Source organism: Acanthochromis polyacanthus, chromosome 1 (assembly GCF_021347895.1).
Source record: "Acanthochromis polyacanthus isolate Apoly-LR-REF ecotype Palm Island chromosome 1, KAUST_Apoly_ChrSc, whole genome shotgun sequence".
NCBI lineage: Eukaryota > Metazoa > Chordata > Actinopteri > Pomacentridae > Acanthochromis > Acanthochromis polyacanthus.
In genome coordinates, this window is record NC_067113.1 from 37,368,534 (window position 1) to 37,385,891 (window position 17,358).

The following is a 17,358-nucleotide window of genomic DNA, read 5'->3' on the forward strand; positions in this document are numbered from 1 at the left end:
AGATGCAACAAAACCACAGAGATATAAAACAACCAAAATGAGACAAAGCCACAAAAACCCAACGCAACCAACCAAAATCCAACACAACCAACCATAACCCAACGCAACCAACCATAACCCAACGCAACCAAGAAAAACCCAACGCAACCAACCATAACCCAACGCAACCAACCATAACCCAACGCAACCAAGAAAAACCCAACGCAACCAAGAAAAACCCAACGCAACCAACCATAACCCAACGCAACCAACCATAACCCAACGCAACCAACCATAACCCAACGCAACCAACCATAACCCAACGCAACCAACCATAACCCAACGCAACCAACAAAAACCCAACGCAACCAACCAAAACCCAACGCAACCAACCATAACCCAACGCAACCAAGAAAAACCCAACGCAACCAACCATAACCCAACGCAACCAACCATAACCCAACGCAACCAAGAAAAACTCAACGCAACCAACCAAAACCCAACACAACCAACCATAACCCAACGCAACCAACCATAACCCAACGCAACCAACCATAACCCAACGCAACCAACCAAAACCCAACGCAACCAACCAAAACCCAACGCAACCAACCAAAACCCAACGCAGCCAACCAAAACCAAACGCAGCCAACCAAAACCAAACGCAACCAACCTAAACCCAATGCAACCAACCTAAACCAAACGCAACCAACCAAAACCAAACGCAACCAACCAAAACCAAATGCAACAACCAAAACCCAACGCGACCAACCATAACCCAACGCGACCAACCAAAACCCAACGCAACCAACCAAAACCCAATGCAACCAACCAAAACCAAACGCAACAGTTTGATTAATATTTAAATCATTTCCAGATGTGAAAACTTTAGTCAGACATGATCTGCTGCTGTCAGGAAGCAGGAAACTGTGAAGCTCTGCTTGTTTCTAATAATATAAAGAGATGGAATAAGAACCTCTGAAGGTCTCCTGTCCAGAGGAACTTCCCATCAGACTGACTCTAGTCTCCGTCCTGTTTGTCACACTACCGATTATAAACTGGATCAGGCTCAAACGTGCCAAACTCTCCAGAGACAAGTGCATGTTTGAGGTTTTCTCCTACGTTCTGTGTTTACTTTCAGTCAGAAACAAATGATTCATGTAAAATCTGGTTTACATATCCAGGACATGTTTAGTAGAAGTCCTCCAAAACAGAGGCAGCGAAGTTAGTGCACATTTACGGGAAACACAGCAGCTGGACATAGACTGGAAAAAACATTCAGGGAGGGAAGAGTTCCTGACTGTATGTTCTGTTCTCACCAGCCCAAAACCTGAAGATCTAAAAACACTGAAGTCCAGATTCAGAACAGATTCAGACTCAAAGTGGTTCTGATGAAGCTCAGGAAAAGACATTCTGACTAAAGAACAAAAAAAATGGAACCTGACATACCTAAACACCGGTTCTAGTACCCGAAACACCTAAACACTGGTTGAGGTACCTCAAACATCTAAATGTTGGTTGAGGTACCTGAAACATCTAAACACTGGTTGAGGTACCTGAAACATCTAAACACTGGTTGAGGCACCTGAAACATCTAAATGTTGGTTGAGGAACCTGAAACATCTAAACACTGGTTGAGGCACCTGAAACATCTAAATGTTGGTTGAGGAACCTGAAACATCTAAACACTGGTTGAGGCACCTGAAACATCTAAACACTGGTTGAGGCACCTGAAATATCTAAACACTGGTTGAGGTACCTGAAACATCTAAATGGATCCTAAAGTAATGCCCGAAGGGAGGACACGTCGGGCGACAGGAATACTGTTCGTGCGACATCCACCGACGGAGCAGAGAGGCGGGAGCGAATATTCGGATCTCAAAATTACTATCCGAATATCACTTTCACGACCGAATATTTGGATATTTGGGTCCAGCCCTACCTAGTTGAGGTACCTGAAACATCTAAACCTACAGTCATACCTGGTTCCCATCCTCCTGAGCCCGGCGGATCACGTTCTGCTTGGAGTCAATCCAGTACAGCTGCTTGTCCAGCGGGTCGTAGTCGATAGCTCGGACATTCCTTAGGCTGTGGATCGGCAGGATGATGTCGGGACTCTGCTGCTCGTCGATCACCATCCGATTGATCGCCATCTTCTGGCTGAACAGCAGGAATGACGTCGGAGCTGAAAGAAGAACCGGAAATATTTATATCACTGCTGCAGTTTGTGTTGTAGGGGGTGACAGAGAGGAGGGCTGCTCTGTATGGAGGCCTCAGTGGTTAGTGGTTAGTTATTAATAATCAAACTGATGTATGAGCAGACAAAGGCATCAGTGAGAAGCTGATGAAGTCTTAAGAGATCCTTTTTAGATGATCTGGACCTCAGTAACAAGAAATCGACTATCATCAACTATGAAATTAGCCGACTCACCACTGCAGGTCTTATTGTCGTAGTTTAAGGAGAAGTGGGCAGGGCATCCGCAGACAAAGCTGCTGACAGGGACGGCGAGGCAGAGGTGGGAGCAGTGACCGTTGGTGGAGGCGCAGGCGTTCCAGCCGCCCTGTCTGGACGAATGGAACACCAGGATGTCCATGACATAGTCCAGGTGGCCCTGGATCACCGTCCGGTTCTGACCGCTGGTCTTGTTGGCCCGTTCGATGCTGCGCTGGCTCCAGTCTGTCCAGTAGATGTAGTCCTGGTACTGGGTGAGTCCGAATGGGTGGGGCAGGTCGTCGGCGATCACCTCCCGGTCCTGACCTGCAGGACAGAAACAACCGGCCAATCAGAAGAGAGGCAACAGACGGAAAAATAAACCCTGTTAGGAGTTTATTCTTTAAGGTTTACATTTGTTGAATACCAGTTAAATTGAATCCCAAACCAGTTCAAAGCCATTTCAAACCAGTTCAAAAACAGATGCAACAAGCAGTCTGAACCACTGTAAACATCTGCTTGACAATCCTGTCCCGAAGCAGCCTAAAACCTGCCCCGAAGGAGCCTAAAACATGCCCCAAACCAGCCTAAAACCTGCCCCGAAGCAGCCTAAAACCTGCCCCGAAGCAGCCTAAAACCTGCCCCGAAGCAGCCTAAAACCTGCCCCGAAGCAGCCTAAAACCTGCCCCGAAGCAGCCTAAAACCTGCCCCGAACCAGCCTAAAACCTGCCCCGAACCAGCCTAAAACCTGCCCCGAACCAGCCTAAAACCTGCCCTTGTGGTTCTGTTACCCAGCATGTTGGAGGACTCGATCAGTGTTGTGTCCAGGTCAGTCCAATACAGCCGTCGCTCTGCGTAGTCGATGGTCAGTCCGTTGGCTCGGCCCACATCGGCCACCAGCGTGATGCGACCGGTACCGTCCATCGCCGCTCGGTCGATCTTAGGCTTCCCACCCCACTCGGTCCAGTACATGTACCTGAGGACAGAACCGGGTCAGTATGGGTCTGAGGACAGAATATTAAACTCATCTTCGTGGTCCTCACCCTTCAGCGGGATCCAAAGCCAGAGCCCGAGGACTGTCCAGGTCCTTCCATACCAAAACCTGCCGGTGCTGCCCATCCAGTTTGGCCACCTCGATTCGGTTGGTGCCAGTGTCGGCCCAGTACAGGTTCTTCCCCAACCAGTCCACTGCCATTCCCTCTGGGTAGTCCAGACCAAACTCCACCACGTGTTCTAGAGCGCTGCCGTTCATGAAGGCCCGGCTGATGGTCTGTGGGTAGGAAAGGACGGGTTAGACTGGAGGGGTGAGGACGGTATGGTACCGGGTTAAAGGTACAGTAGTGAGTCAATGAAACGGTACTGGGTCAACGGTATGGTGGTGGGTCAACGGTATGGTGGTGGATTAAAGGTACAGTAGTGGGTCAACGGTACGCAGGTTTGGACCAACAGTTTCCAGTACCAGTTTAACAGTACACGTGTTTGTGCAGAAGTTTTCAGTTACGGGTCTTTTGGATCAGAATTTACTGAAATCAATTGGAATCTTTTTGCTGGTTTGTTGTTTCTGAACTGTCCAGTTTCCCAGTAATGATGAATAAAGGCAGTGGACAGGAAGAAAAGAAGTTTAATGTTTGTATTTCTTTTACAGAAATCTTCCTAAATTAGGATCTCAAAACTGAGACTTTTGTGTCCATAATTTACAAGTTATTCCCTTTTCTAGCTTCAGGTGTTAGTAGGTCTGAACACCTGATAGTTTTCTTCAAAAGCAGTAGCAGTAGTACTAGTAGTATTAGTAGTAGTATTACTGCTCACCTTCAGCGTGATGTCGGTCCAGTAGATTCGGTTGTCGGTGACGTCAAAGTCGAGCGCCGACGCCTCCTTGACGCCAGTCAGTGGGATAGCCACGTTGTTGTTGTTGGTTTCCAGGGAGATCCTTCGGATGTCGGTGTGGCGGGAAAACAGCAGGAAGGCCTCGGGGACGATGCAAGTCCTCATGTCGGCGATGAGCTCCAGACCGATGGGGCAGCCACACTGGACGCCCTGAGGCTTGTAGAGGCAGAGGTGGCTGCAGCCGCCGTTGTTCTCCGCACAGGGGTTGGTACCTGAGGAGGGGGCGGGGCCAAAAGGTAAGTCCATGATCAACAGTTTATCATATCATGCCCTGGTGACATCACTGTGTCCAAGCCAATGAGAAGACTCACCGAAGGTCTTGTGGACGTAGGTGGCCTTCAGGCCCATGAGGTCAGGTAGCTGGTCAATGATGAACTCGCGCTCGGCGCTGCGTTTGTGGACACGTTCGATGCTGCGGCGCTGCCAGTCGGTCCAGTAGATGTAGTCGCCTAGCAGCGTGAAGCCGAAGATGTGAGGAAGTTTGTCCTCCACCAGAACCCGTCGACCCGACCCGTCCATGTTCATCACCTGGAGACAGACGGACAGGTGGAGGTTAGACATCCAACACCAGGACAACCCACAGAGGTTTAAAACACTCCTAAAACCACCCCAACCTGATCAATTAATGGTTCTGCACTGTGGGAGTTTAGCAGCAATGGGCACCATGAAAAAGACTTCTGATGACCTCCAACCAGAAGTCATTTCTTTAAAACAAGACAGCATTTTACAGACTTAAGGCTAATCTAACCAAGTTGATGTTACAGCAAATGTTAAAAATCATTTGTTTAATAATTAATTGAAGGAAAATGTCTGTGAAGATTCTCAGTCATCAGGTCATAGGAAGCAAAGGGACTTCAGTACAACCCAGCTAGACATCTCTGGAAGGTTCTTGAAGATGTTTTACCTCTCATCTTGGATGAAATGTCTTCAAAAACCTACCAGAGATGTCCAGTCTCTTAGAGGAGAGGTAAAAATGTCTCCAAGAGCCTATAACATAAGTCCAGTGGACGTTCCACCTTTCATCTTGGATGAGAGGTGGAACGTCTTTAAGAACCTACAAGATAAGTCCACAAATTTTTTTCAAACTATATCTGTTAAATATTCCAACTTTGTAAAGAAATTTTAATAGTTTAAAGACATTTTAAAGTCATTTTGGATCAATTTTTAGTCATTTTTTTAAACTCTTCTCAGCCACCCTTGACCTTTAACTCCTCATGGACAGATAACAGTTAAGGAGGATTTTTTGAGTAAGTTCTGGAAAAATTTATGTCATTTCTGACATATGGGAGAATGAGCAGCCTTGGACTGCACTCTCTGAGTGTTTTTGTAGTTGGTTATATCATTACACATGTTAAGTTCAGTGATGGCAACAGCAAATTCTGATTTCAGCTGAAAGTTGGGGGGGGGGGTTGGGCCTGAAAAATAAGCAAAAACATAATAATACTAGACTTGTATTACTAGACTATACTAGACTCCCACGAGATGTTAACTAGGGCTGGACCCGAATATCCCGAATATCCGTTCGCTACGGCACTATCCGGATATTAATTTTGGTATCCGAATATTTGCGCGCGCCGCGCCCCACCCCCACCCCCACCACCACCACCACCCCCACCACCGGACGTCACCGGGCGGAAAGAATATGCTGCGTTACTGTCTTCCCTCCGCTTTCGGCCCACATCGGCTCATCTCGTCCTGTGATCACAAACATATACACATATGTCTATAACATGTACACATATGTCTATAACATATACACATATGTCGATGTGATCACCCCCTCCTCCCCCCAGACAAAAATATTTGGAGCTCGTCTCTTCCCTGCGCCTTCGGCCCATTTCGGCTCATCCCGCCGTGTTCTTCGGCTCATCTCGGCTCCTCCGTTCGTGTTTGTAAACACCACCCTAATGGCCGGGTTGCTGCCGACTCTGAAGCCACGCTTCACTTCGTTGCGTAAACACAAGACAAGATGCTGAAGACCGGTGTTTGGGAATTCTTCAGTTTAACTAAAGACTAAACGAGGGCAAAATGTGGACCCGGGAGACCAGACGAACGGATCCGACTATCCGGGCCGTCTCCGTCTCCGCACGAACGGATCCGAATATTCGGCCTGTCTCCGCCGCAGCCGCGCCCCCCTGAATTTCAGTCAGGTATTTTGATGTAGCACATCTGAAGACAAACTGAGACCCAACACTGTTGTTAATTTAGGAGAATAAAGTTAGAATCCTACAGAAAGTCTACATGAAACCCAACAAATCTAAATCTAAAAATCCATTCCGAGTTTTGTTTTTATTTTTGTGTCACATACATTGTTTAGTTGGTTGTAAGTCAGTGTAAAAGTCCTTTAAGTGTGTGTAAATACTGTAAATGTGTATAAGAAGGGCATGGAGAAAGTTATTAACTTTTCAGGCTCTGAATGTTAGAAGTGATGCTGAGTATTCTGTAAAACTTAGATAAAAACAGGAATAAAGTCTTCTAATATTTTGCTATTCCAGACGGTGTGTTTGGTGTTTAAGGTGCCAACAGATCTGCACAACCAGATTTAATCCTCACATCTCCTCCCTGATCAGAACCAGTTCGGCCCAAATAAAGCCAATCAGAGGCTCCAGTTCCCATGATGCCCGGCTGCAGGCTGTTCCTCGCCGTGGATACTGAGCGCGCTCAGTGGAGCTCAGGCAACCTGGCAGCACTTCGCTGTGCCGCTAATTAGAAGCAACAGTCTGAGCGAACAAACAACGGCAGCATATGGACGCCACATTTTTGCTGCTCGCTAACTCTGACGTCTCACTTCCACAAACCGGCGCCGTTTCCATGGAGATGGATACAGACCAGAATAACCCTACCTGAGTCTAAAGGACGATAAAACACCTCCAGACCACAGAGGAAACAAACGGAGCAGCAGATTCACCGTTACCCCTGGATTATATTTCACATTTCAGCAGTGTCTTTCTGTCGTTGATGCCTCAATTTCAGAATTTAGTTCAGTTTTAAGAAAACAAACATATTTTGGTGGTAATAGGCTGTAATTAACCTGTCCATGTGTATTAGGACTGCTAATAAAACATTATTGTCATTGTGGATTAAATTCTGAATTATCTTCTGACATTTTGTGGATCAAAGTTACCTTAAATATCTTGTTTAATTCAAATATATTCAGTGTACTGTTGTAAAGGAGGAAAGCAACCAGAAAATATTCCCATTTAAGAAGCTGAAGTCACAGGATTTAGACTGTTTGTATGAAGAAACTCCTCAAACTGATGGTCGATGCTTTCTATCAAAGCACTGCGTAAAGTCTTCTTAATAAAAATGCTGATTACATAAAGTCATTATCAGACTGGTTCCTGCTGGATTATAAAATATAAATAATGATCCAGACTCCATCTCACTAATTAAATGATTCATGGATTAAAGATATTTTCTATAAAATGTCAGAAAATGGTGAAAAAACACTGCTATAGTTCCATGTTCCAACTCTTCAGATGTCAGTTTAGTTTCAAGACAGGAAGTTCTTATTGTAGGGTCTTCAGTCAAAGCAACTACCGTATTTTCCGCACTATAAGGTGCACCTAAAAGCCTTCAATTTTCTCAAATGCCGACAGCGCACCTTATAATCTGATGCGACTTATATATGGATCAATATTGATTAACCATGGCTACCGTAGTCAGGGGGCGTGGCCGAAGTAACAGCGGTAAGAACCGGTACGTCCGTATGTCTCTCTACTTACCTGTCAAATAAAGCTAATAAAAAGGAAAAAAAATAACATTTATTCACAGCTATTGTTAGTCATAAGTATATATAATTGTAAAGGTGTTCAGTGAAGAGGCAGTTTTTAGTCTGAGAGGGAATCTGCAGATGGAACTTAGCATATCCTCGTCTCTATTATTGTTTGACGTCTTTAGAAATAAAAAAGAACTTTAATTTTGTGTTCTATAAAGTCAGTGCATTTAATTTACAATGCACTGATTCTACAGAACACAATGTTGATTAACTTGCAATGCCCCAGTAAAATAAATAAATCCTGAATAACGGGGGGGGAAATTAGATGAAGCATATCGACGTTCTGAAGGCTGGAATGTGAAATCTCTGGTTAGAATGTGGTCAGATGGTTTATATGATGTCATTGTTTGACTTAAAATCTGTTTAAAAGTAGAACTCAGGTCTGACTGGTTTATCGCAGTAAGCTTTGAAAACGGTATTAGAACTTCTCTTGCCTTTTTTGTCTGACTGAGGCCACAGACTGTCACCAGTTAATCTGATGGAGATCATCACACTCTGCCACAGTGAAGCGATATTTCCACTCCGTTAGGTGGAAGTCCTCATTAAACCGAGTATTTTACTGGTAGACTGAACAGCCATGAGTCCAAACAGAGCAACAATGACAACGTTAAAGCTGACAACAAGAACATTTCGGAACAGTTTATAGACATCTATGTGTTTTGAACAGGCATCGGTACAGTCACCTATGCTATGTATTGCCGTTGTAACAGCTGCCTCGCTCACTGAATATCACCAGTTGATCGAAACACCAGTTAATCTTGAACACCGGCAGACTTTAGAAACACATATGTAACAGAAACATAGCGAAGAGAAGCGAGGCACAAACACTAGTTTAATATTTGGAACAGACCTTTATTTTCTAAAAACCACAGACACACAAGATCTCATGGAACTGAAATTCAAGCAGATTACCCCGTGATGTATGATAGATTGCACTGCACGCCGTCACACTGCCGTTAAAAACGGTTTAAACATGAAGAACACACCTCCTCCCGAACACTTTTCACACTTCTCAGCGTAACAATCAATCCACGGTCAGTCTTCTCTTCTCATTCATGATCAACACGTATCTCATGGGATGCTAAGTGCTAATGTTAGCTCACAGGCTGGCCCAGGCTTCTTCTCTTGTTTACTGTTAGAGCAATACAGCGCCCCCCAAAGGTCTGTCCAGTGAACTGATCTCTGGACACGGCTCTGTGTGGACGGCAGAAACGGCTTCGTCTCGTAGCTTCTATTCTATGCGCCTTCTAATGCGGTGCGCCCTATATATGAAAACAGTTTTCAAATAAGACATTCATTGTAGGTGCGCCTTATACTCGGAAGCGCCTTATAGTGCGGAAAATACGGTACTTGATTTCTACTTTAAGAACCTTCCAGAGAATCCCAGTTAGTTCCTACTGAAGCCCCTAACTTTTCTTTCATAGGAACCAACTTGGATTCTCCAGGAGGTTCTTGAAGACAGAAACATCTTCAAGAACCTCCCTGAGAAGTCCAGTTACTTCCTACCATCAACCCAGACCTGGATGAATCCACACAGATGTGACTGAAACCAAAAACATTCAGCCTTCGTTAGGGCTGGGTATCAATCTAAAAGTTTTGATACCGGTACCAATTTCGATACCTTCACTTCGATACCGGTTCCTAAACGATACTTTTTTCGATACCAGTTTTACAATATATACTCTAACAGAAAGAACACTGCATTACACATTACTTTCCACATCTTGACTTTAATTTTCCAGTGATTTCCAGTGCAAAAGAACATTTGTAAGCAACGTACAGTTCAGTACATACTGAGCCACCTTCACCCCGGACCCTTCCTGGCCAACCTGGAGCCGGTCGTGGCGCACCGCCGCGGAGGAAATGCGCCCGGCGGGGGACGGCCCGTACCCGGGGAGAGGTCCCGCGAGGGGATCCTCCCGCACTGAGCGGCCGCCCCTGGCCCGCCGAGTTGAATCCCCCCCGTGGACTGCACGGACCCCACCCGTTTACCTCTTAACGGTTTCACGCCCTCTTGAACTCTCTCTTCAAAGTTCTTTTCAGCTTTCCCTTAAGGTACTTGTCGACTATCGGTCTCGTGCCGGTATTTAGCCTTAGATGGAGTTTACCACCCGCTTTGGCATATACTGCACCGCGCACTATTGGCGTCCATTTTACAAAAGTAGAGCCACGTTTTAGACCTCAGAGGCATCTTTTCCCACTTCAACAACACGCTACACAACTGCAGTAAAGTCAACGTACCTAACGTGAAACCTGTCTGTGAATGGGTTACAGCAAACAAGTTAAATCACGTGTAATGTTACAGCCAATCACAGGTTTGCTTTATCATAATCACGTGATAAGTACCGGAACATGGAACCGAAAGACGAGGCTTATTTTGATACTCATTACTACCGAAACGTTTCGGTCGGTGCCATTAAAGAACCGAAGTTCGGTACTCAGCCCTAGCTTTCGTATTACCAGCTGTCAAATACCCAAATATATTGAGTTAAATATCAAACAAATGAAGGCAATATTAAGATTTGAGAAGCTGGAACAATAATAAGCCTTAAATGATTCTTTAACACTGCATGATTGATCCGTTAGAATCAGGTTTTAACCCGTTAAGCTTCAGTGTCCCGCCCGGGGAACACTTTGAAATCTGGATAAGTATTTCCTTAAATGTCTGAAGCTGCAAACGCGATTATACAAACACTATACACCGATGGAAAGCTTAGATTCTCATGAATCCGCCGGTATAAACCACTTTCAGATGTGATTACCACAGCGGGTAATATAAACACATTTGTTCGACAAACAACGAATATCCATCCATCCGTTCTCTGTACACGGCTTCAACGTACACAGCGCGACTCACATTTCCGGGTTCATTTTTACACACAGATGAAAATATTCCACAAAAAACGGCCATAATCCAACCTTGGTCATCCAGACGACACAAGCCAGTAAACTATTTTGTCCAAAACATGTCCTGAAGTCGGTATAAAATCCACGAATCGGTCGTTTTCGAGGAAATGCACCTCGCGATGCGCGTCCAATATTCCCTGTATTTCTCGTCATATTTTTATTTACAAATAGAATATTAGCGATTTTGTGTACTGAAAATGGCTGGAATTGACTGCACCTTATAGGGCTATGGAAAATTAACCAAATAATTAACCAAAAATTATCCAAAAATGTTATTTTTTAGAATAACCTGGTTACAGTTTTTTTTAGACAGAAATGACTGAATTATGAGTTTCTCTGCAGTCATAGAGTCAAAGACTTGATGTTTGTGGTGTTTCAAAGCTTCTGGTCTGTACGGTAAACCTGAACCTGCTTCTCTGAAGCCTCCTGATCCGAGTGGCCAACTGCGATAAGCTGATTCCTCAAACATGCAGAGAGCAAGGTGGAAAAATGTGAGGAATCTGCAGCGGAGTGGCGAGCAGCGAGGCCTGTAATCTGTGCAGCGCCGCCATTCGCTGCAGCCGCCATTGCTCCAAACATCCTGCAGGAACTCCGGTTAAATATAAAGACCAGTTTCCATTCTCAGCCAGAAGGTCTCTGCTGGTTCAGAGCCCGACCGCACTGCGGCCATGGTTTCAGATTCTGGGTCTATTCTAAACAGAGCCGACCGCAGCTGGAGGCCGGCCCACAATCGGAACCAGATGTGGGATCTGGCCACAAGAACCGGGTCCTTGGAGGAACTCGGGGGAGGGACGAGGCCCCTCAGACGCCCCTCCGAAGGGGTCAGGTGAGGTCCTGCCCCCCAGGAGGGAAAACTAACGGAACAGCAGGAAGGAATGGTGTGAGGACCGAACCACAGAGTTTCACTACAGCTTCAGGAGTCAAACTGAGGACAGAAACAAGCTGAGATCAGGTGAAACAGCTCCTGAAAGTCCAGTCTTTAGGAGGAAACACCAAGCGGAGGACATCTCAGTGACCCAGCTGGGATCTGTGGTGTTTTTCCACACAAACTACAAATATTTCCTGATCTGATGCTTTTTGGTGAAACCTGTTGAGCAACACGAGATCAACAGAGTTTTAAACACAGTTTAAACTCTGAATCAGAACAGAAGGTATAAAAACAAGACACCAAATGACCACAAAAGGACAAAACTATCCCAAAGAGACCCAGAACATAGTCCTGATAGAAATTTAGAATCTGTAGAAGATGCAGCATTAACAAAAACAAGACACAAACGAGACACAAGACAATACAAATGTGACACAAAACCAAAATACCGAAAAAAACCAGACCCAAAATGATAACAAGATCTAATGTGATAAAAACGAGACTCAAAATGATAAAAACAAGATCTAATGTGATAAAAACGAGACTCAAAATGATAAAAACAAGATCCAATGTGATAAAAACGAGACTCAAAATGATAAAAAGGAGATCCAATGTGATAAAAACGAGACTCAAATGATAAAAAAAGAGATCCAATGTGATAAAAACGAGACTCAAAATGATAAAAACAAGATCCAATGGGATAAAAACGAGACTCAAAATGATAAAAAGGAGATCCAATGTGATAAAAACGAGACTCAAAATGATAAAAACAAGATCCAATGTGATAAAAACGAGACTCAAAATGATAAAAACAAGATCCAATGTGATAAAAACAAGACTCAAAATGATAAAAACGAGATCCAATGTGATAAAAACGAGACTCAAAATGATAAAAACGAGATCCAATGTGATAAAAACAAGATCCAATGTGATAAAAACGAGACTCAAAATGATAAAAACGAGATCCAATGTGATAAAAACAAGATCCAATGTAATAAAAACGAGACTCAAAATGACCACAAAGAGACAAATTGACCCAGAACAGCAGAATCCTGATGTCTGTGTAGGTTCTCATTCATCCAGGTCATGGTCATCCAAAGTTGTTTAAATCAATCCACTGGACTTTAAGAAATTTCAAGGAACTTTCTTAACCCTTTACGCTTCAGTGCGTCGTAGGTGTACCGCCGGCGGTACACCTACTAATTTGCATAGGAATTTAAAGAATGTCCGACGGCTGCAAACACGATTATACAAACACTATACGCCGATGGAAAGCTTAGATTCTCATGAATCCGCCGGTATAAACCACTTTCAGATGCGATTACCACAGCGGGTGAGAAAAACACATTTGTCCGACAAAAACGAATATTCATCCATCCGTTCTCTATACACGGCTTCAAAGCACACAGCGCGACTCACATTTCCGGGTTTATTATTACACACAGAAAAAAATATTCCACAAAACACGGCCATAATCCAACCTTTTACATCCAGATGACACAAGCCAGTAAACTGTTTTGTCCAAAACATGTCCTGAAGTCGGTATAAAATCCCCGAATCGGTCATTTTCAAGGAAATGCACCTCGTGATGCCCGTCCAATATTCCCCGTATTTTTCGTAATTTTTTTTAATTTAAAAATAGAATATTAGCGATTTTTTGTTCTGAAAACGGCTGGAATTGACTGAAGCTTAAAGGGTTAAAGTCCTGTGGATTGATTTAAACAACTTTGGACAGAATCCTGATAGAATCTGAAGAAGCATTAACAGAAATTACTGGACAATTAAAGACTAAATCTCCAACAAAACACTGTTTATCAGAAACCATCACCAACTCTCTGAAAGTTCTTGAATTACGTAAAGAAAAATGAACCAAATCTGATGTAAAGAAGATGTAAGTCTATTTCATCAGAATCACTATATTCTATGTCTCAGTCCTACAATACTCCAAAAATAAACTGTTCTGTCTGAAGGAAGTGAAGCTTTCATTCATTTACCAGGAAGAAAAAGATTAATGTTGAATATTAAGGTTCAAAAATTAGATTCCAAATTCAAATAAACATGAAAAGAATCAAATGTAAACCAATCAGAACCCGGCTGATGGATCGACTGTAAACCAATCGGAACCCGGCTGATGGATCGACTGTAAACCAATCGGAACCCGGCTGATGGATCGACTGTAAACCAATCGGAACCCGGCTGATGGATCGACTGTAAACCAATCGGAACCCGGCTGATGGATCAAACACTCACCTCGATCTTGTCCGTCTTGGCGTCCCCCCAGTAGATCTTCCGTTGGTCGTAGTCTAGGGCCAGTCCGTTGGGCCACCCCAGAGACGTGTTGACCATCACCACCCGCTCCATCCCGTCCAGGTCGGCCCGCTCGATCTTCGGAACCTCGCCCCAGTCGGTCCAGTACATGTACCTGGAAACCAGTACAGGAACATGTCAGAACTCACCGCCTCCATAACTGGACTCCATCGACCAACAAACACCTGATGGTCACCCATTCGGGTGGTGTTTACAAACACGAATGGAGGAGCCGAAATGAGCCGAACACGGTGGGATGAGCCGAAGCGGGCCGAAGGCGCAGGGAAGAGATGAGCTCCGAATATTTTTGTCTGGGGGGAGGAGGGGGTGATCACACAGACATATGTGTATATGTTATAGACATATGTGTATATGTTTATGTGATCACAGGACGAGATGTGCCGATATGGGCCGAAGGCGGAGGGAAGACAGTAACGCCGCATAGTCTTTCCGCCCGGTAACATCTGACCGGGGGAAAAAAGGGGGGGGGGGTATTCGGATACCAAAATTAATATCCGGATAGTGCCGCAGCGAACGAATATTCGGATATTCGGGATATTCGGGTCCAACCCCAGAGACCAGAGGAGGTGTCACTTAGACTGCAGTTAAAGCAGAGAGCATTATGGGAGTTTAGCAGCAAAGGGCACCATGACAAAGATAAACGAGGAGGTTCATGACCTGAAATGTTCCACCTTTTAACTGTAGGAGCTTCCAGCTGGTTTCTCCTGAAGCTCTACGATCACCAGGACCTTGATGAGTTGAGATGTTTCTGCACATGAAGCTCTTCAAATTTACAGATGTACTGAAACCGTTTGGTTCCAGGAGTTAGACCTACCCGGCCACAGGGTCCAGTACGATGGCCCTGGGCTCGTCCAGGTCCTCGGAGATCAGGATCTTCCTCATGGTCCCGTTGAGCCGGGTCACCTCGATGCGGTCGGTGCCGGTGTCGGTCCAGTACAGATTCCTGGCGATCCAGTCCACGGCGATGCCGTCAGGATGGTTGACCTGCGACGTGACCACGAACTGGGCGTCGCTGCCGTCCAGCAGTGAGCGGCGGATGGCCTTCACGTCGTCGTCCGTCCAGTAGATGTAGCCCTCCACCGGGTCGTAGTCGATGGCAATGGCGTGCCGGATGTCGTCCACCTGCAGGATGATGTCGGTGAAGTCGGGCGTGTCCAAAGAGATTCGTCGCAAGTCGGTTCGCCGGGCAAGAAGCAGCATCTGGGTCGCACCTGAGGACCAAAACCTGAGGTCAGAACTCACACCTGGACCAGAGACCTTCTAAAATCCTTCTACAGACACACAGAGGGCTGCAGAGGAACCAAGGACATCTAATCACACAACTGGACTAGAGTATTTACTGCATAGATTAAGAATAAAAACTGGACAGAACATTAAATATAATCAACAGATAGATCATGATGTTTCCTTGCAGATAAGCTTCAAACGGTTTGGAGAAAACGATCAGAGCAGCGAGGAGATGACGATAAATTAAAGGCAGCAGAAAGAACAGAGGAGGAGCTTGTTGGAGATCCATCCAGCAAGGAGAAACATCTACAGATGATGAGCAGACAGGCAACATGGAGATAGTAAACATCTACAGGATGAGAAAAACAAACAAATACACAAAAAACAACAGAAAGACAAAAAACAACAAAACAAACTAATAATGAACACTGTAGAATAATCACTGATGGAAATAACTGGTAGTAGGTGCACTAAGATGGGCCAACGAGACACAAAACGACAAAAACCAAACACACGACGACAAAAAGTAACAGAGGGACGCAACAGAAACTGAAGCGTCTGTAGAAGCTGCAGCATTAAAGCAGCGCTCGATTTAGACGGTCGCCAGGTCGCCGCAAGCGCCGATAGGAGTGATGATAGGAGGTTGATGACATCATACAAAGTGGCTGCCTCCATGAAGAAAACATGATACACGGTTCAGCTCGATCGAGCGCTCGATTTGGACGGTCGCCGGGTCGCCATTTGCGACTAAAAACGTCGCAAATGGCGACCGTCCAAATCGAGCACTGCATTAAAGTGATAAATTAATAATAATAATCATGTTAGCTGTGGGGCGACATCGGACTGTTGTGATTTGTTGTGTTACTAAACTCCATCATGCCCAGTCTCCTGTCCTCACCGTCTCTGCAGGTCCGTCCGTCCTCCAGCAGCTGGACTCCGGTGGGACAGGCACACTGGTGGAAGGGCTTCACCGGAGACAGCAGGCAGAGGTGGGAACATCCTCCGTTATTCAGGGAACAGGAGCTGCTCACTGCTGGGAAACAACCTCGTTATATCGTATAAATATATACAACACATGGTGGTTGGTGTGAATAACCGTCTCCACTACCCGGTAAACATTTAGTCAGGTTTTAGATCTACCTTTACCTCCTCTTTGACAGGATTCTATCAGTTTGAGAAGTGCAGCAGTGGGATAAGTATCTATCAGGAAAATTAAAACATCTGACAGCAGAGAGGCCAGAAAATGGATTTAAAGACTCTAAAAAGTGGTAAAGACTTGATCTGATTTAAAACAAACTGTATCAAACGTTTAGTTATTATTGATAGAAACACTGAGTTCTGATGTGATTTCTACTGGTCGGACCTGTTTCTAGAATATTCTCTACAGTTTTTAAATCAGGAATGAACCAAATCCTGGACCTTTACAAACTCACAGTCTGCGTCAAGTCGATTTGGACAAGTTTTAAATCATTATGGACAAGTTTTAAATAATTTTGGACAACTTTTATATCATTTTGAATAAGATTTGAGTCATTTTGAACAAATTTTGAGTCAATTTGGACAAGTTGTGATTCATTTTGGACAAGTTTCGATTAATTTTTAGAAAAGTTTGAAGCCATTTTCGATGGGTTTTGAGTCATCTTGGACAAGTTATCCCATTATCTAAGCTCCAGAACCTTGTGAACTCAGGTTTTTGTCAGTAATGAACCAACCCCTGGACCTTTATAAACTTACGGTCAGGCTGCCTCTTGGTGCTGAACACGTGGATGTCCATGGGGGAGAAGATGTCCGAGTGGACGACCCGTTGCTCGGCGCCGGTCTGCTTCCTGCAGGAGTGGATGGAGTGGGTGTTCCAGTCGGTCCAGAACAGCGTGTCCTCGTACAGGGTGAGGGCAAAGGGGTGAGGCAGCTCCCCTTTCACCACCACCTCCCTGAAACACAGCAGTGGGTCAG

At 44.9% G+C, this 17,358-nt stretch overlaps 1 protein-coding gene across 9 annotated transcripts in view; it reads right to left on the minus strand.

The window, feature by feature from the left end:
- The window catches only part of lrp6 (low density lipoprotein receptor-related protein 6), a 56,434-nt gene that overhangs the window by 18,112 nt on the left and 20,964 nt on the right, over positions 1-17,358 (minus strand). For 7 of the 9 annotated variants that reach the window (XM_051936583.1, XM_051936934.1, XM_051936767.1 and 4 more), the window contains 10 exons: positions 17,140-17,336; positions 16,304-16,438; positions 14,993-15,389; positions 14,101-14,272; positions 4,609-4,825; positions 4,220-4,509; positions 3,454-3,680; positions 3,202-3,386; positions 2,411-2,737; positions 1,962-2,164 (listed from right to left, as the gene is read on the minus strand). In XM_051936583.1, coding sequence (XP_051792543.1) covers positions 1,962-2,164; positions 2,411-2,737; positions 3,202-3,386; positions 3,454-3,680; positions 4,220-4,509; positions 4,609-4,825; positions 14,101-14,272; positions 14,993-15,389; positions 16,304-16,438; positions 17,140-17,336 — 2,350 coding nt within the window. The remainder of the gene's footprint in view (positions 1-1,961; positions 2,165-2,410; positions 2,738-3,201; positions 3,387-3,453; positions 3,681-4,219; positions 4,510-4,608; positions 4,826-14,100; positions 14,273-14,992; positions 15,390-16,303; positions 16,439-17,139; positions 17,337-17,358) is intronic. The other 2 variants (XM_051936617.1, XM_051936996.1) reach the window with 2 other exon arrangements.